This window comes from Eleutherodactylus coqui, chromosome 3 (assembly GCF_035609145.1).
Source record: "Eleutherodactylus coqui strain aEleCoq1 chromosome 3, aEleCoq1.hap1, whole genome shotgun sequence".
Lineage (NCBI taxonomy): Eukaryota > Metazoa > Chordata > Amphibia > Anura > Eleutherodactylidae > Eleutherodactylus > Eleutherodactylus coqui.
The window spans coordinates 29016738-29044726 of record NC_089839.1 but is presented as its reverse complement, the minus strand read 5'-3'; the positions used below and the strand labels follow the sequence as shown (position 1 = coordinate 29044726).

The 27989-nt window shown below is 43.2% G+C and overlaps 2 protein-coding genes across 2 annotated transcripts in view; one reads left to right on the top strand and one right to left on the bottom strand.

The window, feature by feature from the left end:
* LOC136619660 (zinc finger protein 208-like) overlaps window positions 1–17414 on the top strand; it is a 127782-nt gene extending 110368 nt beyond the window's left edge. The window contains exons 18-25 of the mRNA XM_066594425.1: window positions 4167–4390; window positions 5194–5310; window positions 5422–5449; window positions 5539–5589; window positions 5673–5795; window positions 5900–5997; window positions 7936–7993; window positions 15456–17414. Coding sequence (XP_066450522.1) covers window positions 4167–4390; window positions 5194–5310; window positions 5422–5449; window positions 5539–5589; window positions 5673–5795; window positions 5900–5997; window positions 7936–7993; window positions 15456–16672 — 1916 coding nt within the window. The 3' untranslated portion in view covers window positions 16673–17414. The remainder of the gene's footprint in view (window positions 1–4166; window positions 4391–5193; window positions 5311–5421; window positions 5450–5538; window positions 5590–5672; window positions 5796–5899; window positions 5998–7935; window positions 7994–15455) is intronic.
* The window catches only part of LOC136620111 (uncharacterized), a 534467-nt gene that overhangs the window by 479010 nt on the left and 27468 nt on the right, over window positions 1–27989 (bottom strand).

Here is a 27989-nt window from a genome sequence, read left to right as displayed (position 1 = left end):
GCCAAATAAACTGTTGGGGGTCCATCAACGGAGACCAGTGATGATGTTGCCTGAGTCCAAATTCAAAGGAAAGTTATAATGAGTACTCGGAGAAGAGAACCATAATAAGCCACTATACACACAGCAAGTGAATCAGAATGAGTTCTACTTTATTGTTGAACATTGCCAGTTTTTATACAAGGGGAAAAGGAGGCGTTTCCAAATGTTGCCTGATACTAAGTTTCAAACTACTTTACATTCTAATATTGCTGACCAAGTCCTCATTCCAACAGATTACAATATGGCTGTAACCCAAGGCCTTGTAAACAAAGGTATCAGCACACTCCTGTGTGAAGTGAACATCAAACAGTTGCATAGGATCATAAAGATTGATTCCACACTGTCTGAGTACAAACTTAATTACACCTCTTCCCAGACCAGGATGTAATCTTAAAAGTCCATCATGTTAAATGTAACCTTGTCTCCAAGTCAATCGGATTTGCACATCAAAGAGGGGGCATTGTTTCTGAGTTGCACATAGAACTGGTTTAGCCACATACTCAGTATATTCAGTACATTCTGGTCAAAGGTTCAGAATTGTGATCAAAATGGCTTAATGAAATCTAATTAATCATACATTTAGTATTTTAAAATCATCATCCAATTAAACGCTTGAATATACCTTTTTACATATGATTCTATATCCAAGTTCTATTAGCAACTTCCGGAATGTTTTACATATTTTTCATTTCCATAATACATAACATTATACAACCGAATAACTAATGTCACATTTATTACACTGTTTCCTTATCTTTCTTATGTTAGGTTATTTAAAAATAGGATTAACCCCTAACAATCCTGTATGCAGTGTATATATGTACTAGAGGTGTGTATAGTTATATAATACAGGCGTGTATATATAATGTATGTATTCTCCTGTATGCGGTGTGTATGTGTACTAGAGGGTGTATATAGTTATATAATACAGGCGTGTATATATAATGTACTAGCTGATATACCTCGCCAGTTAATTTGATACTGGGGATTATGTGTTATTTGCATAGAAAATTTTATGAAGTCAAGATTACTTTAGAGGAACCGAGGAATAGAATATATATACACATAGACGAGCGTTAGATTCTCCTCAGGCTGCATGTACAGATGTCCCTCTGCAGAATGTGCCACCCCTCCCACTCTCCTCATTTAGGACCTAGAGAATGCTTGCGCCAAATTTCACGCTTCTAGGACATCGAGAAGTTACATTACATACGGGTGCACTTACTTTTGCACTTAGCATTGAATAATCAAGTTGTGACCTCTTTACTTTTCCTATTTAGAATCTAAAGAATGCTCTTGCCAAATTTCATGTTTGTACAACATCGGGAAGTTAGAGAATTAGATTTGGTACATTACACAGGGGTGCCAATACTTTTGCACTTAGCATTGAATTTTCGAGTTGTGACCCCTTTACTTTTCCTATTTAGGACCTAAAGATTGCTTCTGCCAAATTTCATGTTTGTAGAATACCGGGAAGTTAGTGAATTAGTGGCCAGTCAGTCAGTTCACACACACGCATATATATTTTCTCTTGTATACAGTGTATATATGTACTAGAGGGTGTATATAGAATGTATGTATTATCCTGTATACAGTGTGTGTATATATATATATATATATATATATATATATATATATATATATATATATATATATATATATATATATATATATATATATATATACACACTAGAGGGGGTATATAGTTGGTACTATTGTACCTTGATGCCACTGGAATTGGTGAGTGTACATCAGTGTTAGGCTGCTTGACAGCCAGGTGACGCCCCCGCTGCCTGATTGGCTGAACTGACCCCTCGGGCGGAGATTGGATGCACTCACCCCTCCGACGCTGTGCCTTCTGCTGCTGTGAATTCTCCATGCCGGCTAGGCTGAATGAGACCGCCGCTGTGGCTTCTTCTTGGGTGTTCCTTCTAACTTCTCACCTGAACCCGGCAGTCATGTTCGGCCTCCCGGCCTTCCATCCTCTCTTCAGTAACGCTGTCGCTGTGCCTAGGGGGCGTGGCTTATTACGGCATAGTATTTGACTTCCAGACACGCGGTGGCCTCTAGTGATCACAGCCTCGCTGGCTGCTGCATCACTTAACGCAGTGGCCCTAGTTGAAATGGCAATCCCCACAGTGGTCCCAGTAGAAATAGCGGGCCCCACAGTAATATTAAAGGGGTTGTCCCGCGGCAGCAAGTGGGTCTATACACTTCTGTATGGCCATATTAATGCACTTTGTAATGTACATTGTGCATTAATTATGAGCCATACAGAAGTTATAAAAAGTTTTTCACTTACCTGCTCCGTTGCTGGCGTCCTCGTCTCCATGGTTGCCGTCTAATTTTCGCCGTCTAATGGCCAAATTAGCCGTGCTTGCGCAGTCCGGGTCTTCTTATCTTCTCAATGGGGCTCCGTGTAGCTCCGCCCCGTCACGTGCCGATTCCAGCCAATCAGGAGGCTGGAATCGGCAATGGACCGCACAGAAGAGCTGCGGTCCACGGAGGGAGAAGACCCCGGCGGCCATCTTCAACCGGTAAGTAAGAAGTCACCGGAGCGCGGGGATTCAGGTAAGCGCTGTGCTGTTTTTTTTTAAAGTCCCTGCATCGGGGTTGTCTCGCGCCGAACGGGGGGGGGGGGGTTGAAAAAAAAAAAAAAACCCGTTTCGGCGTGGGACAACCCCTTTAACTCCACAGTAATATCAACCCCCCCCCTTAGTAATAATATTCCCTCCCCCCAATAATAATATTAAACCCACAATAATAGTAAGCCCCCTCAACAATTTTACCACCCCCCCATCAGCAATAGTAGTCGAAAAAAATAACCCCTAACTACACTACACTGCACTACACTACACTACACCTAAAAAAATCAAACACCAATACTCACCACCAGCGTTCCGGTGCGCTTGTGGGTCCCCGTCACTCCTGCAGGCTACCGTGATGTCCTCCGTGCCTACAGAACATTTCTTTCTGAAAGCGGGGCTTGAATTCCCCGCCACCAGCAAAGATAATGCTCTGATTGGCTATCCAGCGCCGGCATCAGCCAAAAAAAGCTGGCGCTGGGTTAACCAATCACAGCAATTCAATGACGTCATTAAATGGTTGTGGGCACACCACTTTAAAAAAGACATAGACAAACTGGAGCAAAGTCAGAGAAAAGTTACCAAGATGATGAGCGGTCTGCAAATCATGTCCTATGAGGAACGGTTAAAGGATCTAGGCTTATCAGTCCTCAGCACATGGGGTGTCACTTCAGGGGCCCCTTGACTCTTTCTCCACAAGCCTGAACCCTCCCACAGCAAATGGAAGTCTCTTACCAACAGTAGGTCGGATGGTTTGTGGGTTGGTCTGAGAGGCCAGGATGTCACAGAGATAGTCCTCTGTTGCAACATATTGGTCCACAAGATCAACCAGCTGGTTGGCACCTTTGGGGTCTCCATGTCCAACCCAACGTTGTAACTCCACAGGGAGGGCGTGGATGTAGAGATCAATCACTATCCTTTCCACAATCTGGGTTGGTGTGCAGACCTCTGGTTCCAGCCATTTCTTGACCAGGTGGAAGAGATCAAACATTTTGGGGCAGGCAGGCTAGTCAACCTTGTAGCTCCAGTTATGTACCCTTTGAGCACGTATAGTAGCTGTGACTCCAAGAGTCAGTATTTCAGCCTTTAGTTTTGCATAATCTTTAACCTCTTCCCGTTATAATATGTACATTTACATCGTGCAGGTGCAGGGTATGTGTGAAGAGAGATCGCGGGGCAACCTCTCTTCAAACAGTGCGGGCATCAGCTGTTTATTACAGCTGACAGCCTCGGGCAATGGGCCACGCATGGCTACTAACCCTTTAAATGCCGCTGTCAATTCTGACAGGGGCATTTAAATCGGGTCTCGTACGCCCCCCCTTCCCCACGTGAGACTGTTTGCATAGTAGAAGCAAGTTTCACCCGAAGACATAAGCAGATATAGTCCTTTATCATCAACAGGTTGTCCTGCCTTTGCCTCTTGTAAACATACATGCCCACATCGCTTCACCGTATGTGGCAATGTCCGTGTGAGGGTTGGGGGTCAGCGGCACACTCAGTCCATGCAAAAGTCTGAATCACTTTAATTTCTTGAATATTCAGCAATAACAGAAAATCGAGTGGAAAACAATCGCCACCGGCAGCACATGCACTTGGTGCAACTAACAAAAGAAACGCCCGTCAAACAGCAGTTCTCTCAATTACTACTAACGTGCACAAAGGTCAGCAAACAGCAGAAGTCCAGCAGGGAAGATTTGCTCATTCGAGGCTCTGACACTGAGACTGCATCAGCACGGGCTACAAAACATCTCTTACACATGTCTTCAGTACAGATATGAAATCTATTAGGGATGTGTAGAATACAGTGGGAAGAAGGGGAGCAGATTGTGAGGGAGGATGTAAAAAGGGTTAAAGGTCATAACTTAGGACTGCCATGGGGAGCAGCACAGCAAGGTGCCACGCACACGTGGCTCTTGAGCCATATAAAGATGGCCTGTAATATATATACTAGTTTGCTGATCATAATACATCGACTTCATTGTATGCTGTCATTAAAGGGGTTGTCCCGCGGCAGCAAGTGGGTCTATACATTTCTGTATGGCCATATTAATGCACTTTGTAATGTACATTGTGCATTAATTATGAGCCATACAGAAGTTATAAGAAGTTTTTCACTTACCTGCTCCGTTGCTAGCGTCCTCGTTTCCATGGAGCCGACTAATTTTCGCCGTCTAATGGCCAAATTAGCCGTGCTTGCGCAGTCCGGGTCTTCTTCTTTTCTCAATGGGGCTCCGTGTAGCTCCGCCCCGTCACGTGCCGATTCCAGCCAATCAGGAGGCTGGAATCGGCAATGGACCGCACAGAAGCCCTGCGGTCCACCGAGGGAGAGGATCCCGGCGGCCATCTTCAGCAGGTAAGTAAGAAGTCACCGGAGCGCGGGGATTCAGGTAAGCACTCTCTGGTGTTCTTTTTTAACCCCTGCATCAGGGTTGTCTCGCGCCGAACGGGGGGGGTTGAAAAAAAAAAAAAACCATTTCGGCGCGGGACAACCCATTTAATAATTTAGAATCCATATTAGTGAGATGCTTCATGTGTTTCCTCAGGTTTCTTAAGTCCAGGACTATCATAGATAAAGATGATGGTCCTTTCCATCAATGACCCACCAAGGATGGAGAAGGACAGAGACCACATGGCTGCCCGGATATTAGACCTCACCCTGGAGATCATCTACTGGATAACTGGGGAGGTGAGAGCTTCACATGATGTCACTCCTATCTCTAGTAATAAACAGGGGAATGACAGGAAAGGTGAAGGATTCTTAGCCTCCATGTACTGATCAGTGTCTCACCATCCACAGGATTACACAGTAGTGAAGAAGTGGTCTGGTGAGTGTGTGACCCCCAGTGTGTCAGGAGGACGGAGCCGGAGCCAGAGCCCCATCACTGAGCCTTCACCTCATTCACTGATACATGAGCAGAAGATCCTAGAACTTACCCACAGGATCACTGCGCTGCTGACCGGAGAGGTGAGCGCTGCTGGGAATGGGGGACATTATATAATACTGCCAAGGGAGGAGTCTGGAGGATGACGGTATATTGTGTGTATCAGGTTCCTATAAGATGTCAGGACATCACTGTCTATTTCTCCATGGAGGAGTGGGAGTATTTAGAAGGACACAAGGATCTGTACAATGGAGGATGATGGAGGATGAGCAGCCCCTCACATCACCGGGTAAGAAGAGACCTTCACTGATGCAGGGGACAGTTTTGCGGGTCGGCTAGCCTCGCCATCATGTGATATACAATGTATTCAGTCTTTCTGGTTATTTCCTATAGATGGATACAGTCAGAGAAATCCCCCAGAGAGATGTCCCAGTCCTCTATATTCCCAGGATTGTCCAGAGGAAGAGGAACATGTCCCACTTGATCACCAGGTAGATGAAGCTGAGAATTCAGCAAATCTTCTCTATAGACTGATTTCCACTGATCCTCTCCGGTAGCAGTGTAGTATACTGTGTGCTCTCTGTCATCTAAGTATTGTTTGCTGTGGTTGAAGTGGTTTCTGATTTCATAAAAGTAACCAGCACACACTGCAGGCTAAATGAACTTCCATCTGTTTGGAGATTCAGTGTGGATAAATGTAAAGTTCTGCAGCATAGATGTAAATCATAGACTAACAGCACAATGCCAGTCAGCTACCTCTAAGAAAACAATACAAAGCAGTTACAACAATAAAAGGGAATAAAAGAACTAGACCTTCACTGGTTAGATTGGTTGATTGTGGGCACAAGGACCTGCTGGCTATGTTGTTGGTAGTTCGTAGAATCGGACAGGGTCTCTTGGCTTGGATCACACTTTTGACCTTTTTCCAGCCACTCCCCCATAACCTTCTGCCCATGTGATGGGGGGGGGGGGGGGGTGAGTACATTCAGGACTACACTATTTTGTAGCCATAATTCTATATAGGTCATATTTCCCTGTAAGTTAAGGAGAAACTGTGTAACCGGTATGTTTCAGTACATACATTTACCAATCTATCAAAACTAGATATGAGTGTCATAGCTTATTTAGTCAAGCAGATGACGAGTTTTGGGGGTTCCCAGGGCCACCAAATTCTGCTGTTTGGACCATAGGAAGTGGATGGATTGCCTAAACTCAATGATGTCACTGGTGTTACCCACAAAATATATTATGCCAGGGAAAGCTTGAATTCTGATATTTATTTTGTACCGTAACTAGCTCTCTGCAGATCTACTAGGACTAGAGACACTGTGATTGACAGGGCATGATATGGTTAAATAAATGGCAGCACTGCGAGCCTTCACTAGGCCTAGGCCTTCCATGACAACTAATGGCACTCCACGATCGCTTCACAAGGGAGGGAGGTGATGGTAAGTAGGAGAGTGACATAATCTTCCGGCTGGCAGTCTTACATGCCACGGACTAAGCATGTAAGCTGTCATACCCACCGGGTATATTCAGTATAAACAATAGAAAAAAGTCAGCTCACCAATTTCATACATTCTCAAGTTCCAGCCTGTCAGATATTTCTTCAGATGTGCACAGGAACCCAGTGGACTGCTGGAGAAAGGTGGCTTTTCTAAAAATATAAACTTTCAGCGCTTTCTTAAAACGTGACTTTATTATTTAATGTGTAAAAACACTTTTAATGGCGTGCGCTACGTAGCACCTTGGCGTTTCTTGCGTTGCCGCTTTTAGTTATGGCATGTTAACAATGAAAATCAGAAACATTAAAAGAAAATTCAGCCAATCAGGTGTTAGTCCCATGTCAGCGTACACCTTAGACAAACCCTCTTTAAAAACCATGTTGTTAGAATATTAGCACCATCTTGGCACAATACTGAAATATTCCTTTTAACTAGCTTCACTATCACTAAAATTTACCGGAAATTGTGATGTAAATATGATCGATTTTCTAGACATCCTGACAGTTATGTGATGTTGGCTAAAGTAAAAACTGAACCCCCAAGTCCGCTTCATGCCCACTCCTCTGTGACATACCTGTACGTTTCAGAAGGGGAAGGGTTTAACGATTTTTTTCATTCACCCTAAAAATCTTGAGCAAAAGCTAATTTAATACATTATATGTTCCCAAAAATGGCACCACTGGAAAGTAGAACTTGTTCCGCAAAACAAAAGTCCACCGCAAGATGGACTCCGAGCATTTCATGCAGCAAAGTGATGTGTAAAATACTTGATCTGATCTGATCGCTACTCAAGCAGATCCTTCTCTCTTTAGAGCAGATTGGTTCATGTATTCTGGGGGAGTTTGGACCTTCACTTGAATATAAGATAAACTAGCAGTCTTTCATGTTTTTTTTTTCTCATGTCTTATTGTTGCATTCTTGCAGGAAAGTTCTGGTGAAACTACAAGGGGATTGGATAAACCCATATCAGTGCCAGTGAACGGTAATAGCCATTCGTGTATCTTGTTTGACTGAAAATGTCTGTATTATTGGGATAACTGATAGGAATCATCAGAAATAGTCTTCCTCCTGATCATTACTAGCACTATTAGCAGGTGCGCTGTGTAGGGGAGAAGCTGTCTGCAATGCAGAACGGCTTCTCCTGACACAGAGCGCTGCTGCCAACAGTGGTAGGAGGGGGATTGGGTTCTAAAGAACACCCGTGGTGGTGGGACACATCGGGGGCACAGGAGGACTGAAAGTAAAAGAAATAACATGGAGACATTTAGTAATAAACTGGTACTGTGTATGGGAAGAGCTGTCTGCACCTGCATAGAGCTCCCTCTACTACTATACAATTAGGTAAGATGGATTTCTCACCCTCATCGCCACCTAGCTTAAGAGAGGGGTTTTGTAAGAAAAATTGTACAGTACAGGCTGATCAAACTCATTGCGAAAATACTTAAAATCGCCAATTCTGTACATTTAAAAAAAAAAAAAAAAAGTAGTTTACTCTTCAAAGGGGAAAAAAAGTGGTGTAGCTTGGAATAAAGTACTTGCTTCTTCAAACAGGAGCTCCTCCATATGCCTTGCGCAATCACAAAAAGAATTGGAGTAAAAATGTTGATTCAGAGTGAACCGCTGAAGGGAATAGAGAGGCATGGTGCCCCATAGTGTACACCGTGGGGATAATGCAAAGTCACATGGGCCAACAGTTGGTGATCTGCTCACTTTATTAGATTAGGCAGTGCAAGCGCAATATTACTGCAAACTTGGTACATAGCCTTAGTCTTAATTCCACTGCTGAACAGTTCGCAGTCTAGATCCGTATCCGAATATGTTTATATACTAGGTAATTGAGAAATTAAAATTTCACTAAGACTGTTGTAGAGCAAACGAAAGTCATTTCCATATGCTTTAACCCAGTCATGTACCATGACGTTCATGTATATCATGTGTGAGAAGAGCTTCTGTAAAAGGCCTACATTTATGGTATGTAGGTGGCATAGGCTAAGGAGTTTAACCCACGCTATCTGAAGTGGGAGCTGGCTGTGACTAACAGCCAGGGTCCCACTATAATGGTGGGTGTTGGAGGGAACACTGATCCCTGCCATTAATTCTTTTCATGCCATGATCAGCATTTATAAAGTTAACAGAGTTAGGGGGTTTTCTTTATGACATCATTGGTCATCTACTGTCTGATCTTGGAGGGCTGATGGATTGCCATCGCAACCAGAGACCTAGCAATGGGCCTCCAGATTTACAAAAAAAAGCAAGGAAATAAGATAATACACTGCAGTACAGAATTATTGCAGTGTTATTTCTTCGGTTGCTTTTAGATGAGCTGAGGGTCATCTCCATGAGCGAGTGATGTCACTGTTAGCTCGTCCACAAAATCCACTACCTGTATTCATAGAGTGCTCCGCATTTGCAGCATGGAACCGCAGAAAAACATTCATTGGGAGTGTCTTTGATAAGTTTTATAGGGTTATTCCCATCTACCTGGTTTATAAGCCAGGGTCGGGTCCTTCCTGCTGACGAGATGTGTTGGCAGGATCTCTACTAATGATTGATATTTCAGCCCAGCAGCAGTCTAACATCATTGTGCTGCTGGCCTACGTGCTCAATACACCAAAAATGGAAGAGGAAGGTGGCCAGCCAGGATGTCAATGCATACAATCCAAATATCCTTGCCTCCACAATGGTCGCAGTCACTAGCGTGCAAGTCTGTCCAATGCTGCTAAATCGCAGCGGTGGCCATAACCCCTACAATGAGCGGCCAACAATCAGGACACAATCTAACGAATGTCTGGGAAACGAGAGACTTTAGAAAAATGAAGGTAATTACAAAATGTGCTTTTATTTGTTGGCACAATGGGTAAAGACAAAGAGCTGTGATTCCACAGAGGGTAATACCCCTTTAAGTATAGGTGTGACAATAATACGAATCCTTTAAATGTCATTTCAATTTCCCCCTATAAATCAGTAGTAACACTGAGTACCCAGAACTGCAGCTGATATTACTTCACAGCCCCGTAGGATTTGCCATTTCAGATGAACCAAATTGTATGTTTTTTCCCACATACCCTAGGAACTTTTAATGGCCCCAGTGCTAAAAATTCAAAGGTGTGAGATATGACAGGTTACCATACTCCCATATGTGTGGAATGACAACAGTCAGTGACTGTAAGCAGATTGCTGGATGTGCAATTCCCTAGCCACTGGATGGGGCAAAGAAACCCGGTAGAATGGCCACCAAGGTTATCTGACCTTATAGTTATGGACCTTAAATGGCCCCAAAGATAAAAGTCCCTTGTGTGTGCAGAAAAAAGTATGCCATATGGTTCATCTGAAACCCAAATCCTATGTGCTGTGAAGAAATGTCACCTGCAGTTCTTCAGCGTGTTCACGAAGACTAGATTAAACGTTTAATCATGTGCATCATGATTGAACACCTCACATAAAGCACTTTGTGAAACCTGGCCCTAATTTAAAGCGATCCTACGAGTCTGGAGAAACAAAGATGGCCACACGTGATTGCATATATTTATATTCCACAACACTTCTGCTTAATTCAACCCAAACAACCAATCACTGTGAATCAGCCAAGCGAAACAACCAATAAATGTGAATCAGCCAAGCCAAACAACCAATAAATGTGAATCAGCCAAGCCAAACCACCAATCACTGTGAATCAGCCAAGCCAAACAACCAATCACTGTGAATCAGCCAAGCCAAACAACCAATAAATGTGAATCAGCCAAGCCAAACAACCAATAAATGTGAATCAGCCAAGCCAAACAACCAATAAATGTGAATCAGCCAAGCCAAACAACCAATAAATGTGAATCAGCCAAGCCAAACAACCAATCACTGTGAATCAGCCAAGCCAAACAACCAATCACTGTGAATCAGCCAAGCCAAACAACCAATCACTGTGAATCAGCCAAGCCAAACAACCAATCACTGTGAATCAGCCAAGCCAAACAACCGATCACTGTGAATCGGCCAAGCCAAACAACCGATCACTGTGAATCGGCCAAGCCAAACAACCGATCACTGTGAATCGGCCAAGCCAAACAACCGATCACTGTGAATCGGCCAAGCCAAACAACCCATCACTGTGAATCAGCCAAGCCAAACAACCAATCACTGTGAATCAGCCAAACAACCAATCACTGTGAATCAGCCAAGCCAAACAACCAATCACTGTGAATCGTCCAAGCCAAACAACCAATCACTGTGAATCAGCCAAGCCAAACAACCAATCAGATTGTGAATCGAGCAAAAGTGTTGTGGAATATAGATATATGCTCTCTGATTACCTGATGTACACTTTGCATTAGTAAGCATCAAGACACTACAGAGACACAGCTGAAAGTCAATGCAAAGATTGGTACAGCGTATTATGCACACAAAACCTGGGCGTGTAATACGCAGTAGCATACACTTGTGTGAGAGCCCTCAGACTACCAGTGCATGCTCTGCACAGTGTGCATCAGGTAGTCAGAGAAGCGGTTCGGCCATCTTTGTTTCTCCAGGTCAGACCTCTACAGATGGGATACTTATCCCTTATCCTGTAGCATTTTTTTCAGCCTTTAATGCCCGCATCCTCCTCCACTTGTGGAGGGAGTAGTTTGGGATTCCCTTTGCTGAGGTCAAAGAAATCGTCTCTTTCGGCAAACATGGAGTAGGCAGGCAGAAGTAGATTTTATACTGACATTTGGTAAATATAGAGTAGAACCCAGTCTACCAGCTACAAACAAACAGGTTTAGCAACCGTACTCGCAGTCTACAACACTAGCTCACACAGACCTGCTTTCTGTGTGCCCCAGGGAAAGAGTAGCTCCGTGTTCTCCTAGCTACTCTCCATTAATTTACCAGGTGGATATTTACCTAGCGGAGGTCACACTCCCTGGTATTCCACATAAAACAGACAGAAACCTGGGGGAAATATACCTCAAAAAAAGCCACAAAAAACACAAATACATGAATTTCATGTATTTGTCCGGACCGTATTTGCACTGCGGTCTCCGGAGAGAGATTTTGCCTCCGGATCCCGCAGCAAATGCTCCCCATAGGTCATGCTATGGAAACTGCTTTTCCATGCCCACGGGTGGAAATCAACTGTGATTTTTCGCTCGTGGTGAAAAAAATCGCTGCATGTCCTATTCTAGTGCGAGCCTTACACGGACTGCTTCCATTGCAGTCAATGGAAGCCGTCCGGCCCGCGCCGAGTCGCAGCGGATCCGCTTCATCGCCCGCACTTCTGTAGACAGGTACGCGGAGGTCAATGTGGAGGTCAATGCCGGGGCACAGGGTCTGATTCCGCTGAGAGATTTCGCAGTCGGAATCTGACCCAGTCGTGGGCATTCGGCCTAAAGAAGTAGTAAACTGTTGGAAGTCCAATCCTGAACTGGAATAGATCTTATAGATCCTGAGCGCTTGATTACATGAACCATGCTGAGTTCCTGAAGAACTTCTATAACTGGCCCTAACCTGTAAGGCATAGGAAAATCACCCGTGTGAATACAGCCTAACGCTATGTATTTGTTTTTTCAATACTATGCACTACAATACACAGTACAACTACAATTTAAAAAAATTACAGAATAAAGTACATTAACCCCTTAACACTTTCACGCTATAGGACGTACAGTTACATCCTGCAGTGTCGGGGTATGTATGAAGAGGGATTGTATGGCTATCTCAGTGCGAGTGCAGGCTGTATAATACAGCTGACACCCGGCGGCAGCAACTCCCCAATGCAGGCTGTACATACCTGGTGCAGGCTGTATATACAGCACGGGTAGAGGCTGCATATTACAGCTGACACCCGGCGGCAACAACTCCAATCGGCCGATCGGGAATGTTAGCCCTTTAAATACCACTGTCCATTCAGACAGAGGCATTTCAATCCCCCAAATGATGTTCGGGGGTCCCTTACAATTCCCCCACGATGAGATCGCAGGGAGCTGTGCTGGTGTCATGGCAGACTGCCTATCAAGCCTCCATGTGTGGTGGCTTTATAGACTGCCCGTCCGATCGCAATATTATGTAATGCTGTGGCATTACATCATACTGCAGGAGTGATCAAAGCATCACATGTTGTGGTCCCCTGTGGGGACTAAAAATAAAGTAAAAATAAGGCAATAAAGTTTTAGTAATCATTAGTAAAAAAAAAAAAAGTAATAAAAGTTTGAAAGAAACAAAAACCTTTTGCTATATTTACAATAAAAGAATCAAAATAATAAAACCAAAATACATATTTGGTATCGAGAAGTCTGTAAAAGTCTGATCCATCAAAGTAACACATTATTTACTGCGCACGGTGCATGTCGTCCGAAAAAAAAAATAAAGCAAGCCAGAAATGCACTTTTTTGGTTACCCTGTTGCCAAGAAAAAATGCAATAAAAAGCGATCAAATACCCGTATATATTCCAAAATGATAACAATAGAAACTGCAGCACATTCCGCAAAAATGAGCCCTTGCACAATTATGTTGACGGAAGAATAAAAAAGTTATTTCACGTAGAAGATGGTGGCAGAAAATAGTTTTTAAAAATGTAATGCCTTTGAAAAACAATACAAGTAGCGCAGCAAAAAGAAACAACTAAATAAGTTTGGTATCGTAGTAATCGTACTGACCCATAGAATAAAGATATCATGTCATTTTTGTTGCAGTTTGTGCTCCGTAGAAACAAGATGCACCAAAAGTTGTCGGAATGTTGTTTTTGTTTTTTTTATTTCACTCCACTTTTTTTTTTAAAGTTTTTCAGTACATTAAATAGTACCAATGAAAAAAATAACTCATCTCACAAAAAACAAGCCCTCATACAGCTACATTGATGGATAACTAAAGGAGTTATTATTTAAAAGGGGGAAGGGGAAAAAACAAAAATGGGGAAAAAAAGGGCTGCATCATTAAGGTGTTAAGGACCAGGCTGTTTTGTACCTAAAGGACAAGACACTTCTTCGGAATTTTACCCATGTGGTGGTTTTAGTGCCTTTTTTTATTATTACTTCTGCTACCAAAATTATTTTTCCTCCATTTTCTTCAGTTATTTAGTCTTATTGGAGGTAAAAATCTAAAAAATGTGTTTTAAATTTATAGTTTTTTTTAACATTAGTATAGTTACGCTAAAATAAAGCATGGGTATGGGTTCTTCATTTTGTTTTGGACATTTTGATGTATAATATGTATGGTTTCAGATTACAGGGCGCATATGACGACAGTTTTGGTTGGCATTGGCTTTGGGTCATTTTCTTTTTAAAGTATATATTTTTATTTTATTCTGTAATTTATTTTTACTTATTTTTGTAACAATTTTTTTTTACCATCTATGTCCCCCATGAGGTCATATGAGACCTCTGCGGGGACATTCACATGAAATTTGTTCTCATTGCACACTTTTCCACTGTAGCTAGGGCAACCATAGGAGTCCTAGTTACAGGGGAAAACATCCCCCTGTAGTGACAACAGTCACTAACAGAGCTGATCAGGGTCTGCAAGGACCCTGCAGCTCTGCTGTAACAGTGGGAACCTGGTGGTCACATGATCACCGTCTCGCGTAGTGGAAGAAACACTTCCACTTTCACTTCTTAGTACATAGCGCTCATTGAGCGCTATGTACCCAGGAAAGGAGAAGGCAGAAGCGGTTAATACAGCTGAGAACCTGATCTGTTCCTTCTTGATTGCAGGAGCAGAGGCTTTAATCCTTATTTTTTAATACGTATTTTTGCTATCGATCAGGATTAAAGCCCAGGACCAAGCGCCATATATTTACCACGCTTGGTTCCTAAGGGGTTAAAACCTCTTCTTACAGCATGTCACTTCGTGAATGCAGATCTGTGCTGCAAACTCCGCATGTAGCTTTTCTGCCACTGTTTTTAGAGGTGGAAACCTCTCTGAAAAATGTGCGTTGAATTTCACCATCTGTGTGGCCTTAGGCATAAACCTTCATATGGCTGGGCCATGCAATAGGCGTGTACACAGGAGATAAATACCATCTAAAGGGGTTCTCTTTTCCCACTGCTCCCTCCTATATATTAGTATACATATTCATGCTACATTTGATTTGACTCATGATATCTGCTTTAGACATTTTTTGTGGTATTTGTTGATTTTTTTTTTATTTTGTTTTCTGTCAGCATTGAGAAATATTGTATTTTTTGAGTCAGGATCGAAATACTTGTCAGTATCTCTACTAGGAATTCTGTTTTGGGACCTCTGCAGAGAAAGTGCGTATGAACACTGATGTTTTCTTTGATCTTAAATCACTTTTATACAAGTACACGTGATTTTTTTTTTATATTAAATTGAAATTTTTATATTATTCCGGTTTTCATGCATGTAAATTTTACTTTGTTGCCACGCATTTTGTTATCTCAATAAAACTTGATTGGTTATAAAAAAAAATCTATTAATTTTTGGAAAATTAAGAAATGTTTTATTTTTTTTTTAGGTGAAGAAAGGATAAGTTTCCATGGAAATCTTGTTGTATCTACGTATCATAGAGTAGAAGATAATGCCACCACACAAGCTAATTCAAGAACTATTCATGCACCTTTATCTCCTCATAGCGGAGATCTATCCACTTATACCGCTGGTCACAGGAAGCCTTCATCTAATCAATCACCAATCGACAAACACAGGACTCAAGATAGACAGAGGAAACTGTTTCCATGCAGGAATCAATTTAAAAGGAAATCTAAACTTACTGTAGATGAAAAAATAAACAGAGGTGAAGGCTCGTTTTCATGTTCAGGATGTGGGAAATGTTTTAGATGGAAATCAGGTCTTGTTAAACATCAGAGAATTCACACAGGAGAGAAGCCATTTTCATGTTCAGAATGTGGGAAAAATTTCAGCTACAAATCAAATCTTATAGAACATCAGAAAATTCGCACAAGAGAGAAGTCATGTGTTGAATGTGGGAAATGTTTTAGTTGCAAATCAAGTCTTGTGGAACATCTACGTAGTCACAAAAGGGAGAAGCCATTTTCATGTCCTGAATGTGGGATATGCTTTAGTTGGAAATCAAGGCTTACAAAACATCTACAAACTCACACAGGGGAGACTCGGCCATTTTCATGTTCTGAATGTGGGAAATGTTTTTTCCAGAAATCAAATCTTTTGCAACATCTGAGAACTCACACAGGAGAGAAGCCATTTTTATGTCCTGAATGTGGGAAATGTTTTGGCGGGAAATCAGATCTTAAGAAACATCAAAAAATCCACACACGAGAGAAATCATTTTCGTGTTCAGAATATATAAAAAATTTTAACAAGAACTCAACTCTTGTTAAACATCAGAAAGTTCACACAGTGAAGAAGCCATTTTCATGTTCTGAATGTGGGAAATGTTTTGTCCAGAAATCAAATCTTTTGAAGCATCTGAGCACTCACACAGGGGAGAATCCATTTTCATGTTCAGAATGTGGGAAGAATTGTGTAGTCAAATCAAGGCTTATAGAACATCTACGAACTTACACAGGGGAGAAGCCATTTTCTTGTCCTGAATGTGGGATGCATTTTGCTCGCAAATTAAGTCTTACAGAACATCTAAGGAGTCACACGGGGGAGAAGCCATTTTCATGTTCAGAATGTGGGAAATGTTATAGTCGGAAATCGGTTCTTATTAAGCATTTGAGAATTCACACAGGAGAAAAGCCATTTTAATGTCCTGAATGTGGGTTATGTTTTGGTCGCAAATCAAGTCTTATAGAACATCTAAAAAGTCACAAAAAAATTGTTGTTTATTGTAAACATGGCTGACAACTGATCAACAAGCGATAATTATTTTGCCTAGCATTCATTGCTCATTTTATGTAACATACTAACATAGTATGCTAGGCTGAAAAAAAGACAAATGTCCATTCAGTTCAGCCTGTTTCCACCGCCTCCCCATGTTAATCCAGAGGAAGGCAAAAAAAAAACCTTGAGCTTGAAGCCAATTTACCCCATTTTGGGGGGAAAAATTCCCCAGCTCCATAATGGTAGTCAGAATAATCTCTGGATCAATACTCTTCAGAGAAAAGTTCCTTTCTGACTCCAAGTCTGGCAGTCGGAAGTTCCCTGGATCAACAACCCTTCTTTTTTTTTTTAAATGAGATATTTTTTTATTGAACATTTCCAACTTTTCTTTTACATATTTCAAATATATTATCATTATCAGTCATCATTGTACATAACCGTTTCCCTCCCCAACCCCATCCTCCTTCCTTCCCTCCCTCCCTCCCTTGGTCTCTCTCTTAACAATTGGTCCAGTATATGTGAGTAGTTTAGGCTCAGTAAGTTCCATCTCGTATTCTGGTTATGTTCTAACCAAAGAGGGTTTTAAATGATAAATGCCCATTATAGTTCCAATGGTTTTCTTCTTTGTTTTCTTTTCTCTCGCCGTCCAGATACAAATGCAGATTGCTCCTGCTCGGCCTGGGGGGGGGGGGGGGGGGGTGAACAAATGCCACCATCAGTCTTTTGATCTCTCTCTCTCTCTCTATTCCACCTCACATATTTCCGTGTACCATGTGTCAACAATAATTTATTATTATTGTAACCATTGTTCTGTTTATCCGTTTCCTCTTCTTCAATAAACCATATATTTTTTTCCTCCCACATTCATCTTTTGTGATTTTTTTTTTTCATTTATTTATTTATGGTCCTTTTATTTATTTACTTCCCCTTCCCTTCCGGGTTAGATGTCATAGTTATAGATGTTGACCCACACGGCATTCCATATCTTTCTCCACCTGTGAACTTCCTATCCCAATATCTGACCTAGATTTGCTCTGGTTTGAGCCTGTATCCATCTAAGCCATATATCGTAATATTTATGTCTATTTTTGCGTTTAGCATATATGTTTTTTTTCCCATGGAAGTATTTGGGCAACTTTATTTTTAAATTCACCTATTGTGGGAGGGTCTTCAGCCAGCCAGTGCTGCGCAATCGTTTTTCTTGCCATATATAGCAGTCTGGCTACTGCTAGCTTTTAAGTTTTTGTCTAATGCTAAGTCGGGGATGTAGCCCAGAATGCACACAAACGGTGTGAGATCCAAAGTTATTCCGAATGTTCTATTAATTATTTTGCATATTTCGGTCCAATATCTATGTAGCTTTGGACATCGCCACATCATATGGATTAGGTCTGCCGTGTGGGTCTTGCATCTTATACACATTGGTGAATTTCTTATTACTATATTATGTAGAAAGGCTGGGGTCCAATATACTCTATGTATCAGGTATATTTGAGACAGCCTGTGCGACTCACTCAGAGACAAACTAGGTATCATTTGTAGGATTTCCTCCCAGTGCGACTCCTCAATGAGGGCCAAGTCCTCTTCCCATTTTGCCTTGGACCGAACGGGGTTACGTGCATTCACTGTATCCTGCACATTACAGTATAGTTGCGTGATTTTCCCAGCCGTAGTGTTTGCGGTTTCAATTATGTTAGCCACTATATTTGTTGCTACCGTTATTTCCATCCTGGCCACCTCCGACCGGAAGGCGTGTCTTAACCGCAGGTATTTATAAAATTCCTTATTTGATAGATCATAGTCTTGTCTTAATTGCTCGAAGGTTCTCATCCCCCCTCCATCTAATATTTGTTTCATTCTTATAACTCCTTTATCTTCCCATCCCTGGAAATCCTGCAATTTATAAATTTCTGGGAAACGTGGATTGTTCCATATTGGGGTGTATTGTGTGCAACTAGTTATCCCCAACATAGACCTAGTTTTCCACCATATTTTGTGAATAAGTAGTAGCGTGGGGGTATTTTGACCATTTCTACTGAACATACCTCTCTCTAGAACTTCGAATAAGTGTGACCCAACGAAACATTCCTTGAGAATCTGGAAGCAAGCATCTTGTGTTTCCTCCGATTCCCAACCCCTAAGATGTTGTAATTGGGAGGCTATGAAATATGACGGGGGTTGGGTACTGCCAATCCGCCCTTCTCTTTAGGGTTACTCAGCACTTCTAGTTTAATGCAGGGGACTTCCCCCCCCCCCCCCATATAAGTTCTCTAAACATTCTGTTGATTTTATTTAAAAAAAGCGCTGTGTTATCCAATGTGGGGAATTATGCATCAAGTATAGTAGCTACACATGAAGTTTTTGTTTCCACCTGGTAATGAGTGGTTCTAGATTTATCCTCCCATATTCACTGACCTTTCTAGTGATGTTAAAGGGGTTGTCCCGCGCCGAAACGGGTTTTTGTTTTTTTTCAACCCCCCCCCCCGTTCGGCGCGAGACAACCCCGATGCAGGGACCTAAAGAAAGCTTACCGGAGCGCTTACCTTAATCCCCGCGCTCCGGTGACTTCTATACTTACCGGTGAAGATGGCCGCCGGGATCCTCTTCCTCCGTGGACCGCAGCTCTTCTGTGCGGTCCATTGCCGATTCCAGCCTCCTGATTGGCTGGAATCGGCACGTGACGGGGCGGAGCTACACGGAGCTACACGGAGCCCCATAGAGAACAGGAGAAGACCCGGACTGCGCAAGCGCGGCTAATTTGGCCATCGGAGGGCGAAAATTAGTCGGCACCATGGAGACGAGGACGCCAGCAACGGAGCAGGTAAGTATAAAACTTTTTATAACTTCTGTATGGCTCATAATTAATGCACAATGTATATTACAAAGTGCATTATTATGGCCATACAGAAGTGTATAGACCCACTTGCTGCCGCGGGACAACCCCTTTAACTTCTAAATATTTAAATATCTCGGTGCATTTTATAGTTATTTCTTTATTGATAATTTACAGTTCGGGGACATCCACTGGCATTATTACTGATTTAGACCAATTGATCGTCAATCCTGAAAAGGATCCGAATTCTTTATTTGTCTGCATAGTTATATCCAAAGACCCCCCTGCATCCTCTAGAAATAGGAGTATATCATCCACATATAAAGCGTTTGTTTTTTTTCCTCCATATTTCCTCTCTGGAAACCCGCTATTCCCGGGTTAGCCAGTATTTTAAACGCAAGTGGTTTAATTGCCAGTGCAAACAACAGTGGTGACAGCGGGCACCCCTGCCTTGTTCCCCTGTGTAGTGGGAACATATCAGAGGACCCCCTGTTGATTAACACATCTGCCCCCACGTTTGTGTACAGCAGTCTGACCATACGGAGGAACCCTGGGCCGCACCCCATTTTTTCTAGTACTTTCCAAAGATATAACCATTCAACACTGTCAAAAGCCTTAGCGGCATCAAGGGAACATATTATTCTGCTTCCCTCATTGTCTGTTGGAATTTGTAGGTTCAAATACAGTCTGCGTATGTTCGCTGCCGTGGACCTCGCCGGTATAAACCCGTTTTGGTCCGGATGTACCAGGGTACAATGTATCGACCACCCAGTCTTCTACGCAGTCCACTACTCCCGGCTTAGGGCCTGCTACTCTGAATCCTCTGGCTGCTGCTCCTCCTTCCTCCCAGCCACCTCACTCCATGAAAATGACATCTTCTGAGCAGGCAGACTCCCAGGAACTGTTCTCGGGTCCCTGCCATGAGTGGGTAAACCTGGTTCCTCGCTCACCTGAGGAGTTTGTCGTGACCAATGCCCAACGTTTGGAAAGTTCCCGGAGTCCGGGTGATGAGGCTGGGGACTTCCGGCAACTGTCTCAAGGGCTTTCAGTGGGTGAGGAGGAGGATGATGATGAGACACAGTTGTCTGTCAGTGAGGTAGTAGTAAGGGCAGTAAGACCGAGGGAGGAGCGCCCAGAGCATTCGGAGGAAGAGCAGCTGGACGATGAAGCGACGGACCCCACCTGGTTTGCTAAGCCTACTGAGTACAGGGCTTCAGAGGGGGAGGCAAGTGCAGCAGCAGAACAGGTTGGAAGAGGCAGTGGAGTGGCCAGGGATAGAGGCAGGGCCAGAGCAAGGAATCCCCCAACTGTTTCCCAAACCACCCCGTCGCGGCAAGCCTCCATGCAGAGGGCTAGGTGTTCAAAGGTGTGGATGTTTTTGAGTGAGAGCGCAGACGACCGACGAACAGTAGTGTGCAACCTGTGTCGCACCAAGATCAGCCGGGGAGCCATCACTACCAGCCTCACCACCACCAGCATGCGCAGGCATATAATGGCCAAGCACCCCACAAGGTGGGATGAAGGCCATTCACTGCCTGCGGGTCACACCACAGCCTCTTCCCCCGTGCTACAACCTGCCACACAGATCCAACCCCCCTCTCAGGACACAGGCAGGAGCTCCTCCTGGCCTGCACCCACACCCTCACCTCCACTGTCCTCCACCCCATCCAGCAATGTCTCCCAGCGCAGCATTCAGCTATCACTAACACAAGCGTTTGAGCGAAAGCGCAAGTACACCGCCACGCACCCGCACGCACAAGCTTTAAATGTGCACATTGCCAAATTAATCAGCCTGGAGTGTCGTAGAATTCCTTTGCGGAATCACGGCTTACTCAATTTGGAATGTTTACAGCCCTCCATATTAATTCTGAATTGACAATGCGCATAAGAAGTTTTTCACACTGACACGAGGTTCAGCATGCATAGCTTCCTCAATTCTAACTTTAATGATCGGCGAGTAGCCTATTTTAAGAGTTTAACAAATCCGCCCATCTGGGCAGGTCAAAGATTACATAGATACAACGTATTGTTTAATTATTTGATAAGCATCTTGCAATTCTTCCATCCTCCGGTCATCTGTGATTGGCCATCAGGTGGTGGATGAAATGAGTGGGTTGTCTTGGAGCCACGTGGGGTTCCTTCGATATGATTGGATGTTACATCATGAACTATAAATTGCACAAACCTCCCATGTTATTTGCATACGTTTCCAGTAAAATTGCTTGGGTAATTTCTGCGGTAGCTGCGGTTGTCCATGTCTGAGTTGACTGTCCTCCAAAATTGCAAACAGATGGAAAATGTAACGTGTTTATACTATATATTATCTTGTCAGCGTTTTGAGAACAGAAGTTTCATGTTGGCTTCCCCATGTCAGCAGAGTTATGAAAAAACAGATACTTCATTGCCTAATAGTATTGTGTAATTGTAAGAATATTATATTTGTAGCAAGACAGAAAGCAAATATGTATACTGCCAAGGCCCACCGATCCAAAATATAGAAATACTGGACTTCCACCACAGACCCCCCTTTGAAACTATCTGTTTCACTAAACTCGCCCTGCTCCGTCCCACCCCAATCCCCCACCGCTGACCCTAGACTCGCATTGTGTTGTACACCGGAGCTATTGCTGTCATGGGGGTATAGGATGGTTCGACATCATCACATTCTGGATCCATGATGACGACGGTTGCGCTGACAGTGGGCTTTTTGTTGGACGTCGTAGTGGGACAGGTGGACCAGGCAGTCATCAGGGTCGGAATACACTGTATGCAACAACAAACAGAAATTAGGATGACTATAAAGGTGACAAATATAATCAGGTTAGGAGAGGTGCGACTTTCACTATTTCAGGTAAACTCTGCATAACTTGTATAGAACCCCGCCTTCTTGACGTTACCTCGATTCATCAACAAGAGTGCAAAGTCAGGACTATCTAATGACTGATCAACATGACTGAACCCCTGTCTTATTAGTAAGTGCATGATCATATATATTAGTCTGGAAGGAAAGAGCTACAAGCTGATTATTCCCACTTCCCTTTTCCAGAGGCGGCAAGGTAACAGGACCAGGGGCGTTGTAACACCGGCATGTTGCGTGGACATAAGCAGAGTGCACTGCAGATAAAATAAAGCAAAATCTTAGCGAAAACCTATCACAGTGTTCTAAATACACAATGTTTCAAAACTTATTTTTCTATATTTTTCCCTTCTCCTGTTAGGTACCTAACTGAGGAAAACAGACTAAGGTCAGCTCTTTTTAGTTAGTGCGGTCAGCTTCTTAATGGCAACTGCGTTTTTACCTGTGGGTCACGTTTTGTCTGGAATGTAGGTACAAGTCTCCCCTATCATCTTACAGACACTCCCTTTTTTGGCTAAAATCGTACCTAGTGCCATTCTATTTTGAAAAGTCGTAGTTGAGGTAGGTTCTATTGGTCGACTAGTCCCTATAAGGCGTCTCTAGTATAATTTATAAACCGCTGTTAATTATAATAAACATAATTAATCCAGTCAACATTTATTTACCCTAATGATCGGGAAAATGGACTCGAATGTAGTTTTAACTTGGTCTCTAATTTTTAAAACTTGTCAGGTACCCCCCTTGGCTATCATATGATGTCAATGTATACGTGTAGATCAAAACTATCACCAGGAGCCTCTCTTCTCACTCTAATGTGTTGTACTAGAAGTACATACTAGTAGTGTGCACAGGTACGCACAGCGTGGGACTCCCTAATCTTCACCCACACCATTGTCCCTCCTGGAGATAGTCCTAATGGTGAACACGTCCAGGTCGCCTCACCCTTGCGTCAGGGTTTTCCCACTGCCCGTAAGTCCCTACTCCTAAAAGGGGAGGGATCCCTACCTCACCTCAGAAGGAGGCCATGGATTCCCTGGGCTTATTTCCGGGCATCCATACCCTCTATCTGTACAAGTTAACACCCCACAGGGTGTGCCCTCGCCGGAACCTAAGGTCTTCTGCACTTTCCCTAGGCAAATGGGAAGTCCACTGATAGTCCATCTTATGAGACTGAGGCAGGCGCAGTACTGGTACATTTCTCCATTCTTCTGGTAACGTACCTGGTTGGCATTATCGGAACTGGCTCTTCATCTTTTTCAAACAAGGGAAACATTGGTCACATTAAAGGGAGAATACACGTACAGGGAATTACATACCCCACCTCTTTCTGCGGAAATCATATCCACGGCCACTCTATTTTGGAACGCCATGGATGCAGTGGGCCCTAACTGGTTAGCTAACCCTTGCAAAGCATCTCTGGTGTAGTTTACAAACCTCTGCTCATTGTAAGAGATATAATTCATCCAATCTACATTATTATTAACAGTGACAATAGCAAATAAGGACTCAAAACCTGCTTTAACCTGATCTCTAGGATTAAATTAATCTCGCTCCCCCCTTGGCACTCCTATTACATCTATGTGTACATGTGGATCAAAGTTACCACCTGGAGCGTCAACGTCTCTCTTAGCACGATGCGGTGTTGGATTCTCACCCTCAGTGTAGGCTTCATATTGCACATTTGATTGTATTAATTTGTTCTGAAACAGGGGGCTAGTGTACAGTAGTCAAAGGTGTGTGTTAGAGGAATTGTACCACATTATAGCATGTAAAGGATATGCAGGATCACTAGTTTTTTTCAGTGCGAAGTGTGGATCCAAGTGGGCTTTCCTTTGAGCTTGACTGCAGTTGGGGTGGTGAACAACATCTGGTAGGGACATTCAAACAGGGTTTCTCTCTTAAACTTTTCCACATAGACCCTGTCACCTGGTTTTAGATTGTGACATTCATCTGTAGGACCTGGGGAAAAGCAGAGACTGCAGAATGCATTACTAACAATTCCTTGGAGAGACCTATGACAAAATTAACAAGAGAATCATTCCCCAAATTCAGCTACTGTGGCATGTACCCTCCTGGGAAAAAGAACAACTAATGAAAGACACTCAATTCAAAATTTACCCATTTTCTCTATTGCCTTTTGTATCTACTTTCCCACTACCCCGTGGATGGTAGGGTGTGTGAAAAGCCTGAAATATACCCAAAACAGACATGATGTGTTGCATTATTACACCTGTGAAGTGTGTACCTTTGTTTGACTCAATCACTTCTGGTACCCCATATCTGCAGATTACCTCATTCATGTATTTCTGTGTGGTTATCTGCTCATTTACCTTAGTATCCGGGTGGGCCTCCAACCTGAAAAAGACTCGAGCAACAACAAGCACATATTCATACTCCCCAACAGGTGTGAGCTGAATGTGGTCAAATTGGCAATCTCTGAAATGGGTAGAGTGGTCAAGGCAAGTGTTATATGGCCACCTTACTTCTGTCCGGACTCGCATATGGCAAAGATCATGCTAACTGGACAAATGATGCAGCAGCTACAGAGAACCCAGGTGTCACCCATTCTTGTTCAGTGTCGCCGTCATCGCTGCTTTCGATTCTGTATACCAGCTGGGCCATCATGGGGAACAGGGACCTCTGTAGGCAAGTTCTGTTGATTGTTCGCCATACGCCGTCCTGTGCTGTCGCTCCCGTATTTTAGCCCATCTGCTTTCTTTCCTCGTTGACTTGTAACTGTAAAGTCCTTGACATATCAAAGTCCAAAGGTTTTATCAAAGTCCAAAGGTTTTATCAAAGTCCAAAGGTTTTATCAAAGTCCAAAGTCTTATCACTGACTCATGCTGTCAGTATCTATTCTTCTTTCTTCCACGGCTTGAGGGCCGCTGCCTTTGCTGTGTTGTCGGCGAGGGTGTCATCTCTCGCTTCTCCGTTGTAGAAATCGGTGTGGATTCTCCATTGCCAGGTAGTAGTAGTAGGGTTTCCATGAGACTCTGCACCGCTGCACCATTCTTAATTGGCTGTCCTACTGAGATAACAAGCTGTCTGGCCTTCCATATTGGGCCATAATCATGAGCTATGCCAAATGCATTCCAGGAGTCAGTGTAAAAAGTTGCCGACTTACCTTCTACCACTCCACACGCCTCAGTGAGGGCCTCCGGTTCCGCTTCTTGCCCTGAGACATGCGGAGGCAGAGCTTCTGCGTTTAGGACATCTTGTTGTGTGACCTCTGCATATCTGGTTCGGAATCATCAATCCTCACCCTGATACCATCTACAAAAGAAAACTCAAAATATGCATCACTAACAGTGTGTACATCACTACAATAATGCTATTTAAAAAATAGCTGATCTGCCATACTCAAATCACCTATGCCTCCCCTCCCCCCAGGAATACCTGATTAAAAGAAGAGTAGCCGGATTCAAGGTATTACAACATTGGGAAGCTCAGAGCAATATTTTGTGCAATATTGGGGGAGGCATGGAAAGAGCACATTGTAGTCGGATCTAATAGGCCAGAGATAAGTGCTTGGGTTGCACTTGCATGAGTATGTTCTGGGTGTCATTTGGGGTGTGGACCACTAGGGGGTAGTCCAATACCAACTTAGAAGATTTGTCAACCATTGCCTGTACTGCTGCCACCGCAAAAGCAGATGAGGGAGCTCCTCAAGTCACTGGATCCACCCTCATGGCTGTGGTTGTCCTTCGTGCTTTTGTGTCAATACTGTCATATGGCCGGCAGTATGAAACAAGGCCCAGAAAGGTGCGGAATTTGGCAACGGGTGTAAGTACAGGTATGGCCTGCAGAACTTGGTTAGTCTTTGGAGGCCTCCAGGCCTTACAGCCTTCTGCAAGAGAGATTAACAGTGAAATTGTGGCCGGTTGGCAGTTTTTTCCAAAGCATCAGCACACAGCACCTAACATGTGTGGCTGACCCTTCACCCCCCTTTTTTTTTTTTTCCAAAGCATCAGCACACAGCACCTAACATGTGTGGCTGACCCTTCACCCCCCTTTTTTTTTTTTTTTATCTAGGGGGATACTGTTTGACCCAGGGGTGTGTATCTGGGTCTCGTATATATTATCATGGTCGATACATTCAATTTCCCTATGCCTGTCTTGTGGGTGTCCCATAATTTGTCAGGAACCGTGGAAAGCTGAGTTTGAGACAGGAGGGAAAACAAAAAAAAACAAAAAAACTTTTTCTTCTGGCTATCTATGATTCTTACCCCCTCCTTGCATCATCTAGCTCCACCCCTCTGAGTGTGGCTAATCACTTACTTCCTTATTCCCTCATTCAATGTTTGGCAGTCCTTGGGTACACATCACAACTCAATAAAGATAAAGTCTTATGCACCACACCATTTACATTTTACAAATTACGGGTCAATCTGCCCCGTTCCTCCTGTGGATACCTGGCCTTATCTTTACCTGCTTGTTTCCTATTCCTTGGCTTCTCTACCGTCTCTTACTCCCTGTAGTTTATTTATTTATTTTTATATTGTCTGTGAATATACGTTACTTGTGCTGGGACTACAGGGCAAGTAACTTCCTCTTTTTAGAATCTCTCCCTCCCGTGACAGCCTAGCGAGAGGATTACAACAGTTTTTGTCCCAGACTTCCGGCGATCGGGCAGATGCAGTCTTAGATGCTGGGCATCTCCATCTGATTGGTAATGTACTGCAATTCCCTCTATTCACTAAACTGTATTGAACGCTGGTGTCTTTGGCTTGTATTAATACAGACGCCATTTTAGCCTACCTTCTCTTCCTCTTTTCTTAGGGAAATTCTAACGTCTAATGCATAAATCTTATGTTGTAACCTTACGGTCACAGCGGTGACCACCTAACATTGTATGTGGTTACAATTGAATTGGGGACTAAACACCTATTGGGGACTTGGCAAACATAGACGTATTTTCTTGTGGGCATGGTGGACTACGCAGTCTGTTACAGTTACAGTTTGTATTCTTAAGAGCCCCCTCAGGATGTGAGTGGCATATAACTTTTTACATTTGTATGACGGATGTATTTGTCTGAAGGATTAGGTTACATAACAAGCCATCCGCAGTAGTTTTAACATCCAACAGTAGTTATTTATTACAGCACAGGAATTGCTCCGCTTCTATTAAGAGTTCCACTTCCTCTTTTTAAATGTAGTTAGCAGCTTTTTTTTTCCTTTCTAAACAATTACGGGCACAGTTGAGCAGGACTGATACTAATTCTATATTGTAGACAAACAAACTATTCCTATATAACAACATGATTATAAAAGTCTCCTCAGGCGCCGGACATAATATGCCCTGCCCTAGAGTCTCTAGCATTTCTGTCGCTACACAGTTTATCAATCTACCCTCAGACGGAGGGATCTACTCGTGGACATTTAAACAATAAACAAATATTTGTGGACGCACACAAATAGACAGACAATTAGACGGAGCACCAGTACGGCTGGTTTGGTCTAAACTGCCCCTCGGGATACTGTCTGGCAGGCCCCCCTCCTAGGTCTCTTACCAGACTCTAACGGAGCAGCGTTGCCTGTCCAGACGTTTGACC